General features: G+C 37.4%; 1 protein-coding gene across 1 annotated transcript in view; it reads left to right on the top strand.

Annotated features, from left to right (window-relative positions):
• The window catches only part of USH2A (usherin), a 388,963-nt gene that overhangs the window by 257,841 nt on the left and 111,122 nt on the right, over positions 1-20,000 (top strand). Inside the window, exons 40-44 of the mRNA XM_026844632.1 lie at positions 1-162; positions 11,402-11,736; positions 14,253-14,375; positions 17,083-17,246; positions 19,325-19,534. The exon at positions 1-162 is cut by the window's left edge and continues 467 nt beyond it. Coding sequence (XP_026700433.1) covers positions 1-162; positions 11,402-11,736; positions 14,253-14,375; positions 17,083-17,246; positions 19,325-19,534 — 994 coding nt within the window. The remainder of the gene's footprint in view (positions 163-11,401; positions 11,737-14,252; positions 14,376-17,082; positions 17,247-19,324; positions 19,535-20,000) is intronic.

Below are 20,000 nucleotides of genomic sequence, written 5' to 3'. Positions count from 1 at the left end.
ACTGCTCTGAGCCCTTGGCAGAAATTTGAATACAGGATACTGATGAGCACGCTTCATGGAGGCACGAACAGCAGCGCGTGGTCAGAAGTTACCACTAGACCATCAAGACCTGCTGGTGTTCAGCCACCTGATGCAGAAGTGTTGGGACCACATTCAGTTAAGGTAGGAATAATTCTCATTGCCTCATGGCTTTAACATGTTTTCCTTGTATCAACTGTGTATTTTAAGAGAGACATCTACTGGCTGAGCCAACAGATTTCGTTGCTGCAGGCATAGTTGAATAATTAGTGTCTGTCCTTTGGCTCAAAAGCATTAGATTCCTTTCCATTTTTTTTCCTTTACACCAGTCTCTGGCATTACACTCCAGTTCATTTTCTTCCTTACACACCTGATGTATTTTCAATATTAAACTTGAATGCTTACTTTTAACTCCCTAATCAGATCAGAAAATGACCTACTCCCTTCTCCAAAATTTCAAGACTTCATTAAAATCCTAAGAAGTAAAAAGATTTTTTAAATGTAATTAAATCTTGTATATAATTATCAGTTTTTTTTAAAAATAGCTAATGAAGAAAAAAACAGCACTGTGGTTCTCCTGATTTACGAAAGAAGACTCTTGCAGGACTACCTAGGAAGTTTTCAATTATTCACATCATTCTGCTGGGAATGAACTCTAGAGGACAGGATAACTACCATTGTTTTGGCTTGCATACAAACTTCATTCAAGGGAAATTAGTGTAACCAAACAAGAGGGATTTTTGTAGCTTAGAAGCCTCTTTTGTGTAAATACACACATGCTTCCATGGATTCAGTCTTGTACTAATGCCAAAAGTATTGGTACAGTAGCTTGCTCACCAGAGCACAAAACAAAGGACATTTGCATAAGATTGAAGTTCATCTGTTAGATTTATTATTTTTGGTATACATTGTATTTTCAGAAAATAAACAGAGTGGTGTTACTAATGCAGTCTAAATAGTTTGAGGGTATGAATTTAAGCAGTAAACCAATGCTGATTTTTTTGCTTTGCTCACACATAATTTTAAGCTTTGAAAAAAGCTATTCACCACTGACGAAAAAAAAAATCCTGATCTTCTAAAATTATGTTTTAATGTCTAAAGAACAGCATGTTGCCTTCATGTTAATAGCAAATGAGTTCACTATGAGTACAATGGTTACCGTAAGAATTAATAATGATCGACCACCAGTAATTGTGATAAATTGCCAGAGTGTTTATTGAAGATTTGGGCAATCTACTTCCAGGACTCTGCCCTCTGTGCTTGTGTAGATATATCTTAATATCCACCACAATTTATAGTAAAGCATTGTTCATGGATTTACCAGAAGAAGCAATGCTGAGTAAACACTAGCCCTAGTTCAATAGCATGCTTACACACATGTCCACATTTTACTGCATGAGCTTTTGCACATTGGTTTCCACTCTGAGCACAAAGAACTCATCACTGCAACCTTTAATGCTTCAGTTAATGTGATAAGGGCATAATAATTTTCTATCTTACCCATATTTTTTCTTTCTCCAAGTGCAGTCAACACCCAATCCTAATTTTAAAAGCCTGTGTGTTATCAGAGGTCTTGTAATTCTTTACTGGATGTCTTTTCTTGAGATCAGAGGTGTGTACTCAATTGTAAATTTATTGTCATTTGTTCAGCTCCAAGATTAAGTAATCTACCAATAGTGAAAATCAGTTTGATCATTTATGTCTTCTGAAACCTGAAATCAGGCAGTGCCATCTTCACTCTGTAATAATTTAATTTCCACATAAGAGTGCTTTATAAAATTGTTTTTGTTTCTTGCCAAAGAGTTCAAATGCTTTTTTCCTTCTTCTTCCCCAGCCTATCATTAACACTGAAAGCTCTTTAACGTCTACACTGTATGACCCTTCTGTAGAAGTGGTGGTCATATTTTGTGTCACTGATGCTCTTGTAGTTTCAGGGGTTTTTCCACCTGGAGACACATATTTGGTCTGTTAAGACTAATTTCTGTCAAGGATGCTGAAGCCTGGATATTTTTGTTTCCATGACTCAATTTTACTGTTTGTTTTTCTTGATTTTAAATATTTAGGTTAAAATGTTCAAAATAATTAAAGGTGGCAACATTTAACTGAGAAAAGTGACTTAAGATACGTCTTCCAAATACACTCACTTCTGAGTATCTGTCATTCCACAAAAATTCTTTCTCTCAGTGTAGAGAGTATTGGTATCCTTTGCTGATACAGACATAAATTCTTCTTATTTATCTAGTATATTATTTTACTTAGTGTTCTTTAATTTGATAGTCATCATAATTTGGGAGAGATGGGAATACCTGGTACAGATCCTGTGTGGAGGTTATGGCATGGCTGAGACATCACTTCTGGGTTTTAAGATTCTTAAAAGATTTTTTAAGACTTCTCAAAATTCTTAAAATTTCCCTTACTTGTCCAGGACATCAAGAGATTTTTTTTTTAAGCTTTTTATTATTATTTTTTAATTATGATTTCTTTTATTATGATCTCTTCAAAAAATTGAAATAAAGTTATAGGTGCAGAAGAGCTCATTGCACTTTATCACTGAAGAGATTATGGACAAGGCTTGCTGCCTCCAGTGGTTTTCTCTCTTCTGCTTGTTTGCAGATGAGAACACCGAGGAAGAGACTGGGATTTCATCTTACTTGGTCTTCCTACGGGTCTGTCAAATGGATTAGCTCACTAATGCTGGTGCTGTTTCATTCTCTTCAATTTTATGGCAAGTTCACATCAGAGTAGTAAGACTCGGAGACCACCCAGTGGGCTGTGCTGTGGCGCTGAGGCTGTTTTGTGGCCCATGTGCATGTTCTGTACTAGGAGAACAGAACAAAGTAGCACCAGTCTTAGAACATTTGGGTTTTTGCCCTGCTCTTTCAAACTAGGGTGCAGGTCTGAATAGCTGCTGTGCAAACCGCTTGTGTCTCTTTGCCCCAGAGGTATGGTCGCTGCACAGGCAGAGCAGTTGTGAAGTATTGTGCAAGGATTGCCACTTAGTGGTTGAAAAGTTTTCCTGTATGGAAACAGGATAGACCTGGTTTGGGATTGCTTTACATTGGTGCATTTAAACTCTGACGAAAGTCCCAGAAAGGCACGTTTTCCCTCCCTGAGCAGATCAAGCCCACCACACCTGCAGTGCATATATCACCTATGTGGTGCTCAAATCAAATTTGTGATCTGCTTGTGCTGCACAGTTCTCTCATCTTATTCTGTGTCTGCAATGGTAACTCAAGCAGATAATGGAAAATAAGCCGTCTCTTTGGGATAGAGATTTTAATTACCTCTCTTGCTCTAGAGAGAGCTATCCTCCCAGGTTAGAGCGGAAAGTATTGGAAGGGCACTCTGGGAAAAATTAGCAAGAGGCTCTTTACCAACCAACGGTTGCAAATCAATAGAGGCTTTCAGCTGTCAGTGCAACCAATCCCTAAACCATGAGCGCAAATATTTACTTCTACCGAAAACAGAGACAATTTACAAAAAAGAGAAACATATTTCCATTCCTTTATTTAGTCATAGAATCAATATAAATGATTTGAGGATGTGGAGAATTCAAAGTGCTCCAGGATAGTACTCACTTGAGTATACAGCTTATTTTCATAGACCAAAGCTTTCACTCTGCAAGGAGGAAAATATCAGCACAGCAGGTCACTCTTGGCATAAACACTTCTGATGTGTATGTGCTCCTTTAACATTTAATTTTAATCAGAATGAACCGATATCTCTCCATAACATTTAGCTTGCTTTCTTTTGTGCAACAGAAAGTGTAAAGCTGTCGATAATTTTTAAAGTACCCATTTCTGTGACACCTGCATGATATTTTTTAATATTTGCTGAATTGATAATGTTCATGGTAGCAGAGTATACTGCGCAATAAACTGCTTTTGTGGCTGATTAAATGCCAAAGTGAAGCGGAGGTATTCAGCAACTGCAAAAGCCGTTTATTTAGTATATGCCAATGCCATGAACATTATTCCTGTTACACAAGATTTGCTATACCCTAATGTACAGAAGTATAAAAGAAATTGTTTCCTTTTCTTGTGAGGGTTGCAATTGCTGTGCTGCTTCAATCTCACACTTCACACTGATATGACATTCGAGAATGTAGCTAGGTTGAGTGGCTTGAGGAAGAAGCTGATTTACACAGTGAATAATTATTTAAAGGAGTTCTTTGTGTAGGAAAAGCATTATGTGGCTGGGTACACTGAACTAAATTAACTGTAGTATGCAAATTCTCCAACTTTGGCCATGTAACTTCCAGTTGGAGGACCTCCCTTTCACTGCTGTGTTTTCCTTTGAGGGTTTTGGCCTGGAAAGATGGCTGTAGTCTTGATTATTGGCTTCACTGGATACTTGCTGAGACATATTTGCCTGTATTGTTGTCCCTTGCTGACCAGTGCCACTAACTGGACGGCTGACAGATAAGAAGCTGCAGCCATTTCCTGACATTCTTTGTGTAACTTTTTTCTCACGATAGAAGTTGGCATGAGCTGTATGTAATCCTGATGTTTGTCCCAAGGGGAAAGGATTTTTTTTTTTTCTTTTTGGTGTTTAGATAGGCTATAAGAGAAGGGTTGCATCCTGGTTAGATGAAATAAGTATCTCATTGACATATAGTTCTTGTGCCATGCTATTCCTTCATGATAACATCACTGTCAGAAAATTCTTGCAGTTTGATTAGATACAAAATGAGAAAAATAATAAATTATTATTTCATTGACTTCTCTCTTAATACATTATATATGTTGCCTACTAGAAATGAAGGGATGTGGTGATTCTGTAGCAGCAAACTGTCATTCTTCTTTCTAATTTCTTTTTTTGCATATTCATTTAATATCATGTCATTGATTTTCTATGGATTATTTCTTTTTCGAAAGTATTTCTTCATGACTTCTCTGACTGAGGAAGGGTTGTAGGCTTTTTAATTCCATTGTCATTCATGTTTGTTGTTACCCTCAGAGATGACAATCACTTAATTTACAGTTCACTCACTGTTCTTTAACTTGTATAGAAGAAGCTGCAGCAGAGAAAGCTGGTATTCCACCCTACAGATTGAACAATGTCTGCAGGATCTTCAAGAGTCGCAGTCTGCACTCTTTCTTTGCAGAAGGTTATAATTTATTGCTACGGAGTAAAAAACTTTTCTGGTAGCTATTGCTCAAATTTGACTACTAAATTGCATATGCAAGTGAGCAAACACAAATAAACAAAGCTCTATTTTTACATCTGTCTTCTGTTCTTCATTAGGCCAGAAGCTGGACAGAGGACTGCTAAATGTCTGTACTGTAAATAGGCTAGGGCTAAATTCTCCAGAGAGAGATTGCAGCTGTATGGAGTGGATAGTACTGACACATTTAAGGCAATATATCCTGTACTTACAGTTTGAGTATCATCCATGAAAAGGAAAGTGTTTTCTTTAATAATTTTCCACTTCCTATGCAATTACAGTTACAGTCACATGTTCTGGAGTTGTTTTTTGTCTCACATGTTAATGTTTGCTGTCCAGTGAAGTTGCTTCTGATTAGAGAACATTGGATACAATGGTAGTCACTCCGTGGTCACTGAAGTTGCTGACTAAAGGAGAGGTGATCCTTCAGTATTTTACCTCTGCAGATCACTGTGTGGTAGAGAATGAAGCTTTGAAGACCCTTCCTCTCTTCCTTGTTAAAACCTCCTGTTGCTATTTCATTTTCAAAATGCTATAGACTTCAACTGTTAAGAACATAATTTTGAGAATATGAACAACCCTGATCCCTAGGCCTTGCGCACTAAAGGGTGATGCAGTAAGCCTACGTAGGAGCTTTGTACAAGAAAAAAAAGAGTTTGGACTTTATTCACCACACTTCCAGTTTTATGCAGGTATGCCTGGTGAATTGGGGAAATTGTTTAGGAGCAATCAACCCTTGTGTGAAGATTGCCTAGTAATGCTGCTAAGGTCAGTGAGACCTTGGTTTATTTGCCACATAAGTGCTGCTTGAGCAACTTAGGATACTCCAACACCATAGGAACAACCTTAACCTGCACAGTAGAGGTTTTCCACATTTTAGGACTGTGATTTCTTGCACAGCTTGCTTATTTGGTATAGATCTTACAGTGAGGTGAACTAATTGGGGTTTCATGAGCATTATCCCTCCGCCTTTGATATAGCTTAAAACCTTTACTGTAGTAGGTGTTTAGGATCATAAATAAATGTTCTTTTTCTTTTCTCACTACTCAAGCTAACTGCTTCTAGAAGTTTTTGTAATAGCAATCTGTTACTGCAAACTTGATTGTGCTGTTCTGTGGTAGGGCTTGTTGAAGTTGGATGTAATTCATGTGCAAAGTGTATGAGAATAATTATCAGTGACATCTGTCAGGATTTGCTTTTCTGGTGGGATACTGGCTCTTGACTGAATCTCACTATAATTTCTGTTAAGGCAGATAAGAATTCATGAAGAAATTCATCTCCCAACTACTTTTAGGGGGGCTGGGGTGTTGGCAGAGGACTATAGTCCAGTGGCTGGAACGCAGAATTAGGGTAACAGGTCTTTATTTTCAGTTTTGCTTCTTTCTGATACATGACTTAGTCTGGGATTTAGCCTTTTCATCAGTAAAACTAGAATAATAATATTTGCAATTTGAGACTTACAACACGCTTTGAGACAAACACTGAAAAGGTCTCAGTAGTGTATTTAATACATTCTGTTTGTAGATGTTACAAGCAGCAGCTAGGAGAAATGAGAATAAAATGAAGCCAAATATGCTGATTTAAAAGCAAACTGTTGAAGACCTGAACTAGTGAAATAGTTACCCTTGTGCCAGTACCTCTCTTCACAGAAATAAATTGCAGGGTTCCAACTGCTGTCCAAAAAAAAAAGAAAATCCAAGGTTATAACTGTTTAATGGGGGGAAAATGGCTAATTTCTGTCTCTTTAAATTTTGTGGTGGAGAAAATAAGGTGCTTTGATCTTTAAATGACAGCTTCCAGAGTCATTACATTGAATCAGTTAATCTCTCCCAGTAGTTACCTTATTCTCTTTTTCTCATGGGCATCCTCTTTCATGGTTTCAGTGCTGAGCTTCAAATCAATGAACAAACTGTTACTGCTTCCAACACAGCCTGTCTAGTGAGCTTTCCTGCTTTCATGCATTGCCAAGCTCTTACCTCAAACCTTGGCACATCAAAGTGGAGAAGAGATCGAGTAGTGCCACATGTGTGTTAACCAGGCTGGCTCCATCATCTTCATTTACACTGTATGGGTCAGGCAGTCCCTCGCCTCTTGACAAGACGGGTTTGTCAGAGACTGCATGTCCTATTGTTTCCAGGTGACAAATGCAATTCAAAGCAAGTCAAGTGACACAGTAGTGATTGTGAGTACCCTTGGTCATCCCTTTATCTAGTTTAAAAAAATACTAACAAAGTGATAACTGATCTACATATCTGTATGGGTTGTCCATGCCCAGATAAAAATAAGTTGCATTCTAAGTCATGCTTCTGACTCAATATTCTTTTTATTCAGACTGGTTTTCATTTCTCTTAAGAAAAAAAAGAAGATCAATTTCGCAGTTTAAGCCCCATGAAGCACCTATGTTACGTAAAGTATGAGGTATTTTATCTGCTAGCACACATCAAATGCTGTGAAGTAACACCTGAGAGTTTTTTCAAGTTTTACCAGCTAGTGCACACACTGTATAAAGCTCAGGAGCTGAGGTTCTGGAGTAGCATCTGTTTTCCTGCCCACATTATTAATATGTTTCTTTATGTCAAAGGGTTACAGTATAGGGCAAATCTTGTGCAAGTTCTATTAGAGTAATTTTGTGGGTTTAGACATAAAAATTAGACATCTAAAATGTAATGTGATTAAAAAATAACTCATCTCTTCCAGGAAATAAAATAAAATTGGGTATAAGGTGAACATTTTTAAACAAATTTCCTCTTCTGAGAGGGCAGCACTAGGGATTTTCCAATTTTCTAAAGCATTCTTTTATTAGAAGCTACCTTGCATTAAGCAACAAGAGTAATTTTTTTACTGATAATGACAGATTTACTTTATTCCTACAAAAGACCTCAAATACGCTATCTTTAGTCACATTTCACTAAGGCAGAATTTCAGAACAGATGCTACACCTCAAAAAAGAGTAACATAATCATAGTTGCAGAAATGGGTGTTTTGCTGTAGTGTATCAGACATAAAAGTCTTCTGTGCTTTTTCCAGCAACTTCGAAGATATGTCCCTGAAAATAAAAGTGAATCATGCACATTTCCTATTTTCTGAGTCATGCACAATGCACTTAGTCAGTGCAATATTGTAGCAACTGGGATTGGAAATTTCACCTAAAGTTTACTGGCCTGAACACTTTCTACCTTGTCATGGTTTAACCCCAGCTGGCAACTAAGCCCCACACAGCTACTTGCTCACTCCCTCCACAGTGGGATGGGGTTGAGAAATGAAAGGGTAAAAGTGGGAAAACTTGTGGGTTGAGATAAAGAGAGTTTAATAGGTAAAGCAAAAGCTGCGCACACAAGAAGCAGAACAAGGAATTCATTCACCACTTCCCATTGACAGGCAGGTGTTCAACCCTCTCCAGGGAAGCAGAGCTCCATCACACATAACAGTTACTTGGGAAGACAAACACCATAACTTGGGACAACCTCCACCCCCCCTCACCTCCTTCTTCATCCTGCTTTATATGCAGGTGTGGGATATCTGTGGGGTCAGCTGTCCCAGCTCTATCCCCTCCCAGCTTCTTGTGCACCCCCAGCTAGTGGGGTGCTGTGAGAAGCAGACACGGGCTTCGCTCTGTGTCAGCACTGCTGATCAATAACAAAAACATCCCTGAATTACCAACACGGTTTCCAGCACAAATTCAAAACATAGCCCCACATTAGCTACTATGAAGAAAATTAACTCTATCCCAGACAAAACCAACACATACTTGAACTTGAAAACATTTTCTGTTGTCTATGCTAATCACCCATTCTTCTACACTTCCTATGGCTAGATCGCATGAACTACTTCAAAATGAGAGTTTTCCTCAACGTCTGTGAGAGTGGTACAGAATCAATTCCTACCTTCTGAAAAATTTTGCATTGCTTTATTAATAGTATTTTCTTTATTTGTTTGATCATGATTTGGGGCCAGAAGTAACAGAAATCTGAATACAGCATTTGATAATTAGCCAGAGCTAAGCCTTTCCTATGTGGGCACCAATAATCTTATTTGTGCTGTCTTTACTCAAGATCACCCTGTTTCTAATTCTCTGTTTAATACTATTCCAGATTTTGTTATCAAAATCCTTCAGCTTTCTCCAGTACTTTGCTGCCAGGTTTCTTACAAGTCTGACAGCCTAAGAGATCCTTCTGTACCTAAGATATAACATTTCCTAATCCCCAAGGGTCCTTTAAAAATCATTTTATAAATCAAGCTTCTCTGTTTCCACAGCTGTGTGTAATTGTGCATATACCTTTTTTAAAGATACTTAACTTTGGAAGCAGAGGAGAATTAAGGAAAAAGTTCAACTGAAGTTAAACTAAAGTATCTTGGTACTACTATTTAACATTTCAATATTATCTTTGTTCATTTTATTCTGCACATACCTTCATCTAGGTTTCCTCCATTGTGTTCCATTTGCTGTGTTCTGTGTCCATTTTCTCTGTTCTTTGCAATGTTGGATTCAATCCTTAATCATCCCATGCCTGGGAGGAAAAGAGACAGCAATTGTTATAGATGAGTGGCTCAATGGCAAGTAAAAGAGTCCCAGAGATGAGCAAAACAAAGCTGGTGTACATCATACCCTGGGAGTTCTATGGGAGGAAAAATTGATAGATGCTCTTACGCTACCTTTATGAAACTCTGAGATTCTTAATACAGTTACATGTCTTTGCTGTGTCAGTCTGAAGTCCCCTCTGTCATGATACCATGGCAAAAAGCCTTAAAAACGAACTGAGGACATCCTTGCACTTAATGGTGCAATGACTTGCATCCTGGGCTGCATCAAGCGAAGTGTGGCCAACAGGTTGAGGTAGGGGATTTTCCCCCTCTGCTCCACTCTTATGAGACCCCACCTGCAGTGCTGTGTCCAGCTCTGGGGCCCCCAGTATAAGGACATGGACCTGCTCGAGCAGGTTCCAGGGGTGGGACACAAAAATGATGAGGGGGCTGGAGCACATCCCTTGTGAGGACAGGCTGAGAGAGTTGGGGTTGTTCAGTCTGGAGAAGAGAAGGCTCTGGGAAGACCTTTCAGTGGCCTTTCAGTACTTAAAGGGGGCTTACAGGAAAGATGGGGAGGGACTCTTTATTGGGGGGTGTAGTGATAGGATGAGGGATAACAGTTCTAAACTGAAAGAGGGCAGATTTAGATTAGATATAAGGAAGCAATACTTCACTGTGAGGGTGGTGAGACACTGGCACAGGTTGCCCAGAGCAGTGGTGGCTGCCCCCTCCCTGGAAGTGTTCAAGGCCAGGTTGGTCGGTGCTTTGAGCAACCTGGTCTAGTGGAAGGTGTCCCGGTCCGTGGTAGGGGGGTTGGGACTAGATGATCTTTAAGGTCCTTTCCAACCCATGTGATTCTACGGTTTGAGTGTGATTTCTCACTGGAGCTCGTAAGGATAAATATTTAGAATAATATACTTTAAAAAGATAAAAAAAATGCCACTTAACCTCAGTTTAGTAAGAGGAAAACCACAGTAGGCATAGTAGCATGTGTGTATATATATATATAACACCTGAATTCTGTATGTAATTTCCCAATTTTTTGTGATAAAGTTTTCTCAGCATAATTTTATAGTTCTCAAAGTGGAAAATTGTGCCTGTTCTTTGTCTGATACTTACCTGTGTAATTTATTACTGAAAAATAAAAAGGAAAGCCTGCATATTTCATCATCTAGACTGTAGACAAATCTTGTTTCTCACAGGATCTACTGTAATTACATATTTGTGAAAATTATGCAAACACTCAGTAAGATTTCTTTTTACTGTGCCACTAATAAATGATCACACCAGTTAATACACCCTAAGAAAATAAATTATAGTGATAGTTATGATAATCAGTGTACTTTTTCTAGTGCATCTGAACATCTCACAGAATTCTGAGTGAAGTGGAGCATTCACATTTTACTGGTGAAGCTAAATAGTAGATTTTTTTCAATGTCTACAACTGTTACTCTAACCCTCACTAAAATTAAAGATGGTTAGATTTCTACCTGATGTACCTTTAAAAATAAAATTTCAGTTAAAGGTCATACATAAAGTCTGTCTCGATGAAAGAAAAACACTTCTTCAGATCCCACTTTTGTCCATTTGTAGCATATCGTGTCAGTATTTCAGCATTTTGACTGTAAGTATTCTGTTATTTTAATTTTTTTTTTTTTATTATTATTTTTTTTTTTTATTCTCCTCCTTCAGGTCTCATGGAAACCTCCTCTGATACAGAATGGTGAAATCCTGAACTATGAAATTCGCATGCCTGATCCAAGAATTGTCATTATTGGGAACACTTCATCAACATTAAGTCATTTGGTGACTAATCTTATACCCTATACAAACTACTCGGTCACTGTAATAGCTTGTTCTGGAGGTGATGGCTTTCTAGGAGGCTGCACAGAGAGTTTGCCTACAAGTGTGACTACACCTTCAACAGTTCCTCAGAGCGTTAGTCCATTGTCTGTGACTCCAATCAGCGAGTCCTTTATTGCCATTTCTTGGCAACCACCACTAAGGCCGAATGGTCCTCATCTGAGGTAAGCTCTTAGTTGCAACTGAGATAAGAGTTTTCTTCTCCATACCTAAATCTGATTCAGAAAATTCAGAGTGATACAAACTTTATGATCTGATCTCTTAATTTCTGATTTTTTCAAGTTCCTCTTTAGGGTTCAGGAGTCAATGAGTGAGCTCATGAAAAGTGGGTATGTCTAAAAGTAGATAGCAGGGTGAGCTTTGAATTGTTTTGAACTTACAAAGAGTCAGGATTATTAAGAGCAAGTGTGGTGTCTGTGCTGTGGCACTTCCTTTGCAGAATATGTTCAGGAAGGATCTGGGTCTTTCAGATCAGTGTTGTCTGAAAAGCCAGGAGGGGCAAGCACAGGATATTTGCAAAGTCATAACTAGTTTGGGCTGCAGCATCAGTCACTTTTTGGTGGCGAGTTCAGGCAACATGTTCGACTGACAAAATGACAAGAAAATATGAGATCTCTGTGAACAAGTATTTAACACATCCAATATTCTCAACTCTCTGTGGGGGTTATTCCATACAAAGCAAAAGTGACCATTTGGGAGTGAGATGACATGAAATAATCTTGAATTTAACTAATTAATGAACTGTAAATGAGAGAGTGTATGAGAAAAATGGATGTTAAAATTCTACAAGTTTGGGGGCAGAGCAAAAAAATAGGAAACACAAGGAAGTGCTGGGTATAGCAGGCTGGATTTTACCACAGGAACCAGAGAAAGGCACCTCCTCTGAGATTTTTCTGGAATCCTGGGATGGGGATTTTGGATTGAATCTGATTGATTACTGAGTGTGTGTGTGTGTGTGTGTGTGTGTGTGTGTGTATACATTTTTTTTTTTAATGGATTTGAGGGCATGAGGATTTATAAAGACAAATATATCTTTTTATATACACAAAAAATGTCAAACAAATCTTTCATTCTAGTGCTTTAACATGTTGTGAAACATTGTGCATGAAATTATATCTCTGTACTCCATATGTTCTGGTTAGTAGCTCTCTTCTAGGTGCACTGATGGGTTCAATAATTATCATGTAATGCTATTTCAGTTGCGTATGTTATTACAGCACAGTAGCTTGACTCTTTCTTCAGGCTTAATTAGGGCACACTACAACTGAGTGAAATGATCATTGCTCTACAGTAAAATTTGAAGTTTTTGAAAAGCAGTCCCTGTTACTCTGGGGTTAACAACATGACCATTTTACCATAGATTATTAAAGTAATTCAGCACAACCTACATCTGCAGACTTCATTTCCTTCATGGTGTGTTATGCTGCCCTCAACAAGAGCAACCACTGAAGCAGCTGCTCTGTGTAGCATGATGGAGCAAGAGGTCTGCAGCAAGCAGAATAGCAGCAGCAGCTGCAAAGATTTTGATGTTTTTCATGACTTGTCTATGAAATATATTGGACAGAATATGCCAGGACTATCCCTAATAAAACCATAATGATATGTCTTTGGGTTCTGTTGACACCAATGAACCAACCCCTCATGGGAGAGATGTTGTTGGGGTATAAAGTCATCTGAATGACTTTAGAAAAGATAGTAAAACACCACTATCAAACTGAAACAAAAATCCTATTTAAAAAGTCCTGTGAAATGTAATAAAGAATAATAATCCTAAAGATTTTGACCAAATCTATACAATTTTGTTTCCTTTAGAGTATGGGGTTTTTTTGTGTAATCACTAGAATGATTAAGAAATGCAAAATAGAATGTTATCCCCTTTATTCTGTGTAGCCATTAAGTGATTTAAACTTTGTTAAATTCCATACAGGTTTTGTATAAAAGATGATGAAAAGTGAGTGATGCAGAATGGGTGGAAGGCATGTTTTCTGCATCAGGCAGTCTCATGGCTGACCTAATGTAAGATGGGCTTTAGCTGACCTGTTGTCTGGAACAGAGCTGGAATACAGCTTCAGATACTAATTAAAACCAGGATGAAGTAGTTTGGTCTTTCAAGTGCACATCATGAATGGCTACCCAAATACAAAGGTCTACAAATGGAAGTTAACTCATTGTATCCCTGTTTGTCACCTGTAATTTACACTGTAGTTATTTGCAAACACACATTAAACACAAATGCACACTTAAGTTGCTGCTACCAGTAAAATAGTAATAGCTATATTTCAGCACATTTGCAAGAAAGGGATATTGTCATTTCATATTCTGGACCAGTCTGTGCTTATCAGACGGCATCAGTCAAGTCTGCATAAGACACTGTTCATGGCCTATTTGGACTTGATCTTCATAGCATTTCCACAAAGTTTAAAATCTCTAAATCATTAAATAAACTCTTTTTTTTTTTTTTAAAATATGTCCTTAATTTTCCATTTTCAAAGTAGTTTGTTAAGTAATTGAATGTTTTAAATCAGGAAACATGAAAAGGAATGTTTATCTCAGAAAGTTTACAGCTGTAAAAACAAAATAATGTGTGGCTTTAAAAATAAACCTTTTTTTTTTTTTTTTTTTTTTTGTGTAATAACATTAGTTGAGATAATCCTGGTGTTCTGCTTGTCTTTTGTGTTAGATATGAGCTCCTGAGACGTAAAATCCAGCAACCACTTGCATCAAATCCCCCTGAAGATTTAAATCTGTGGCACAATATTTACTCAGGAACTCAGTGGTTTTATGAAGATAAGGGTCTTAGCAGGTGAGATTACAAAAACTATAAAAACAAATGCTGGCATTTTGTATAGTGTATGTTTAATAGTTCAAAGTATTTCTTGTGTCTTTATGTAGTGAACATATTAATTATGTAATGAAATATTTTTTGTCATCATCTTTGGTATTAATCATTCTAATATGCAGGGATTTATTATTAGTCTGTCATTCTTGACTCGTATATTGTTTTGCTCTGAAAAACAAATGAAAATAAAGATCTTGTAAAATTTTAGCATCAGTATGCTTCTGCATTCAAACCGTTTAGATTTATGTGTACATACGCTCTAGATTTGTGTGTTGGCAAAGTCATAGCACAGGCAGAATGACTATTTGAGAAGTCCTAGCTGGGAATTATTTGAAACTTGGTTTCAGCATTGTTTTTATTGCCTGGTTTTAAAAGTGCAGATTAATGATTGCTTCAATATCTCCAAAGGCAAGAATAATATTTATTGCACTCTCATCAGAGCTAATTTAAGGGCAGCTTTGTGTTAGCTTCATTACAGTTAAATTCAGAGTGTTGACAGTGGGGAAATAGAGAGTGGGTTCTGTTTCACAGTATGTAACAGACCTACTGGGTGGTATGGAGCAAGACATTTGCTCTTGATCAACCTTAGTTTCGCATCTCAAAGTCAAGGCTACCACCCTTAAGACAAGCAAAGACACACATAGAGAACCTGTGATGGAAGATTCAGCACAGATGCTGCACTGCTTTTTTGTAGGTAAAGTCTCAGGAAAACATTCATGGATGGTGTCAGGATGTATGTGTTCTCCGTGATTGTGTGCTGGCATGCTTTATGAGGACTGAATGTCGATCATTGCCCCTCAAATATCTGTACGTTGCTTCTATTTACTTTGATAAAAGCTGTGTGAGCATCCCTCCTGAGCATGATGTGAACCAGCAGAATGTGACCTCTGCTCCTGACTGTTGTATAGACTGAACTATGCCAAGAGCTACTGCCTCTGTCCTGTCATTGCCTACTTGCTGGAAGTCACCGCTCATTTTCTGTTGCAATAACTGATCACGAAGCTGTTCTTTTAGCACATCCTGCCTAAGCGTCCATTTCTTTTTTTCAACCATGTTGGAAATTCTACATATAGTTTCCTTTGGTTTTCAGTTTAGCCCATTTCAGCAGTGCTGACGTGTGCAGCAGTTATGTTAGCAGTTCAGAGGGGGCAATAAATTCTGACAAGGCCTCAGTGACAAGTCATTAGGCACAATGACCTTTTGGGCTGAATGAGCTATGGCCAGAAAACTGTGGCTAACCATTGGACACACCTGAACTCTTCTACTGGGGAGGGTTCTGCAACCTGCAGCTATGTTTTTGCACTCAACAACTCAGGATGAGTTTGTGGCTGGAGAGAAGATGCTGCAGAGAGACTCAACTCTTATTTTTCACAGAAAGAAAATCCATATATCAGTATCTCTTTTCATTTGTGTCATGATTTAAGCATATTTCAGAATTAGTGTATTTTTATTACATTCCTGATAGAAGTCTGTTTTTACAATTTTTTTTTTCAGATGGCTTCTTCAGCCTATTAGAAATTTTATTTTCACTGTTGTAAATAGGATCCAAAAATTAACCTCAAATTCTCATCATTATATTGCGAGACTAGATCCTGTTCATTTTTATTGCACATGTGCTGCAGTGTCCAAGAAAATACTACATGTTCACAAGTGACAGAAAATGCAGAGAGGGAAATAATATGTGTTATGTATATTGTCACTGTTCTACAATGCTTATAGTTGCAGTTGGAGCTAGTGAGCTCCCGTTTGCTTTCTTCTCAGTTGGACTGTTAAAGCCTAACTCTTTTGAAGATCAGGCTGGATGGTTGCATAATATGGGTTGCTCCAGTAAAGCAGTTAAAAAAAAAAAAAAAAAAAAGTAAATATACAGTGTGATTGGCTTCTTTTTGTAGTGAAATCCCCAAATATTAGGCATTTACTGTGTGTTCCTTTATTGCATTTGTAGACATTTATCCCAAAGTGCTGCAGCTTCAGTGAAAATTTGAACAAGATGATCCTGTTTTTGTGATTGAGCGGTTCTGTGTGAGGCTTTTTATGATGAAATAAAATTTGAGATTATGAAATGCCACTTAAAATACATTAATATGTCATTTGACGTAGAGAAGAAATTAGGGAGTGACAGTCAATTGGTTTACTAAATATATATGAAGTATTTAATAAATCTGCAAAAGCTGAATATACAGTTCAGAAGAAAATTATTTTATTACATGAGTGCATTCCTAGGCACTTTTCTTGGATGTTTTTGTAGTGGGAGAGTCCTGGCTGTGTGGTGAATCACTTTTACAAATGAGACTCTGCAAGTTAAAATCAATGGGTTTCCCAAAAGAGGAAAAAAGCCTCATTTGATTAAATTCTGATCCAAATTTTGGCAGGTTGCCACTGCTGTAATTACATATTGAATTGAGCTATAATCTCTCAACACCTCAGAAGCTACAACTATGAAGAAGTGAAATAATGTGGTTTATTTTTGTTACCATGTTAATCGGGCTGAATTATTTCCAAAAAATAGACACTTCTTACAGAGTCTTCATTGGTGCAAACCATGCAGCTGAATTTTTCGGAATGGGGAGGGAAAGAAACAACAAAACTTTGGCACAGGCAGAAGGTTTACAGCAAATGGTTTCTACATCTGCATTTTTCGTTCCATTTAATTATTTTTAAAATGTCTTAGGTACACAACATATGAGTACAAGCTCATAGTGCACAACGAGGTAGGATATACATCAAGTGAAGGAGTGATAGCTACTACATTAGCAGGATTACCAGAGAAAGGAAGCATCCTCATTGCACGTGCTGTTAATCATACCGCTGTAGAAGTGGAATGGTCAAAACCAAGTAAGTCTGCTTAGTATTTATTCCAGTAACTAGATGTTAACCTGCCATCACTTATGCTGCCTCGCTCTCATAGGAAACGCAGTCTATTTCTTGATTTATAATATACCTAAGTGTCCTTGAGAGAAAAGAAATAGGAAAAAACATGTGCACATTTTGCTATTTCTCAGTCATGTTCGTATTTATTATATGCTATTTCTGCAGAATGAGAATAGTGAAAGTGAAGAAATAGTTAATGCAAAGTCATGAGAAATCTATGTAGTCAACAAAATCCTGTTGTCTTTGTAGTATATTTCATCTCTTTGTATAAAAATTTACATATACATTCCTTGAGGATGAGAGGATCCCCTGTCTCTCTCTTTTTGCTCTGCTCCTTAAAATTAATTTAGCCATTTTCTCTAGTTGGTTTGCTAATACAGCAGTGGGGAATTTCTTCATGACTTACATGCAAATGATTTTATAAGGACTGGGTGCTGAATTGCAAGAAATGTAGTCTCTTTATTTTATAATTGCATGCCTGAAGTAAGCATGCTTATAAAAACTGACAAATGTAATAGATCTGAAGCAGCTCACTGAAGTTTCATTACCTTAGTAATCTAAACCCTTGACCTTCTAGATGTAGGTAATGCAATCTGGTTTTATTTTCATTCATACCTTAGAAATTTCCTCCATATATGTTTGTGAATGCAAAAGTTAAACACCAAGACAGGACCGTTCATTATTTGAAAAGCTTACCCTATTTTGTTACTTGTTATGTTGCAATAAGCACATTAACTATTTTGTATACCCATGTTTCATTTTATTCGTAATATTAGTTCTCAAATTATTTTCTTGTTTTCTTTGTGAACTTGGGAGTCCTTAATGTAAGTTACCTTGCTATCTTTCTTTTTCTGGAAAACCTACTGAAGGATTCTGACTTCCAAGGATTTAGGACTTGTATCTGTACCATTTAAAACAAAAAATAACATATCACTCTTGATTAAGAATTTCTATGACAAAACTGTGGATTATTAAATCTGAAAGTATGCTTTTGGCTTTTATCAATGCTCTTTACTAGTCAGCTAAGTCCTGTTCAGTGGTACAGTGTGTCATCTAAAGCAATATGTATTACTACTTAAAGTTTTTGCCATAATTATTTTTTTTCATCTTGATGTCTACTGGAAATGCAGTTGCATTTGATCAGATCTGAACTTAAACTCTTTGGCAAAGAACAGATAAGATAACAGACTGCATCTGAGTTACTAAAATGGAGAAACAAGACTTGACTTGAATCTTTGTTTATCCATGAGCTCAGACCAGTGAATGTCCTTCCCTGTGTAGGCAGAAAATCATACTGGGTTTTTTTTTCCTTTCATTGGGGAAGCTAGTACTCGGTAAAACACATTTTAGGAAGAAATGTGAGGAGGTTTGGTTTCTTTTTCCACTGTAAATATAATGTTTCTGAGTGTATTACAGCTTTACATGTAGATGATGCTATCATGCTTGTTCTAAAATAATAACACATAGATTTTTCATTTTCACTATGGCCAAAAGGCCGTCTGTGGAAAGTTGAATGTAGCTGTAATTTAAGGCATAGGCACTTGCCCCTTTATCATGGCTAGAGGACTAACACAGGAACTCAGTACTTTTGGGGTGTGGTGGGGGAGTGTTGTTTGAAGGGAAGGCACAAAAAAGGAATAAATCTTTGATGTTTCCATCTTAAGTAGTGCCATAGATCAATCTGATTTGCTCTCTTCCTTCTATCTGGGTGAAAGCCATCATTTCACAGTGGCAAGCTGAAAGGTTGGTGCCCCATTGTTAGATTCCATTGTTATGGGGATATCTAGAGACAGAAAGCTTTCTCCAGTATTAGATAGGATGATGAACAGTTGACACTCCCGACAAGTTTGGAAGAGCAGTCTGCATTACTGCTTGTAAGAGAAAAATTGAAGGCACTTGATGGAATCTTTGCTTTCTTTTTTTTTAATAAGGGGGTCTGCATAAAATTTGTTTTTCTCTTCACAGTAAATGTTGTTGATAAGAAACTGTCTGACTGAATATTTCCGAGTTGATCTCCCAATGTTTTATGTTTCTTTTCTTAGCACTACAAGATTTGCAAGGAGATGTTGCATATTACACACTTTTCTTGAATTCTACTGATGATGGAAGATCTCTAAGGATCCAGGCTGATGTAAACTCTATAGTCATAGGTGATTTGCAGCCCAACACAGAGTATCAGATATTTTTTCAAGTTTTTAATGGAGCCCACAGCATCAACAGTGAAGTTGTGCATGTGACTACCTCAGATGGAGGTTGGTTAGCAGTGAATGTGTCTTGGCTTAAAATCTGAGAATGAAATTGATTGATTTTTGTTAAGGTTGAGATCAGTCATCCTTCCATTATAAAATTTCCGGTATAAAAGGAAAAAGGGCTAAAACGCTAAAATGCTTAAGTGCTGGTTGTCATCATGTGGTAGATCAATAAACGGTCCCACTGAGACAGAAGCAAAAGCTCTAATAGCAGATATTAACCCAGTTTGTTCTCATCTTCTCCTGCATATTCCTATCTGTGTGCATTAAGATTGGAACCGAGTTCATATCAATAAATGGTGGAATTTAGAAACAATTAATGGGTTTTTTTAAATATTTGCTCTGTGAAGCAATGTGCTTTTGACATGAGAGTCATACACAGGGCCTTCCCTCAGTCACCAGAATCTCTAGGTGTCAGTTCAGCCTCTAAAAAAATTCTTTATGAGTCATTTTTATACCAGTGGACAAG

This window comes from Athene cunicularia, assembly GCF_003259725.1.
Source record: "Athene cunicularia isolate RWA chromosome 3 unlocalized genomic scaffold, athCun1 chr3_part1, whole genome shotgun sequence".
Lineage (NCBI taxonomy): Eukaryota > Metazoa > Chordata > Aves > Strigiformes > Strigidae > Athene > Athene cunicularia.
The sequence above is the reverse complement of the archived record's forward strand: the minus strand, read 5'-3'. Positions and strand labels throughout refer to the sequence as shown.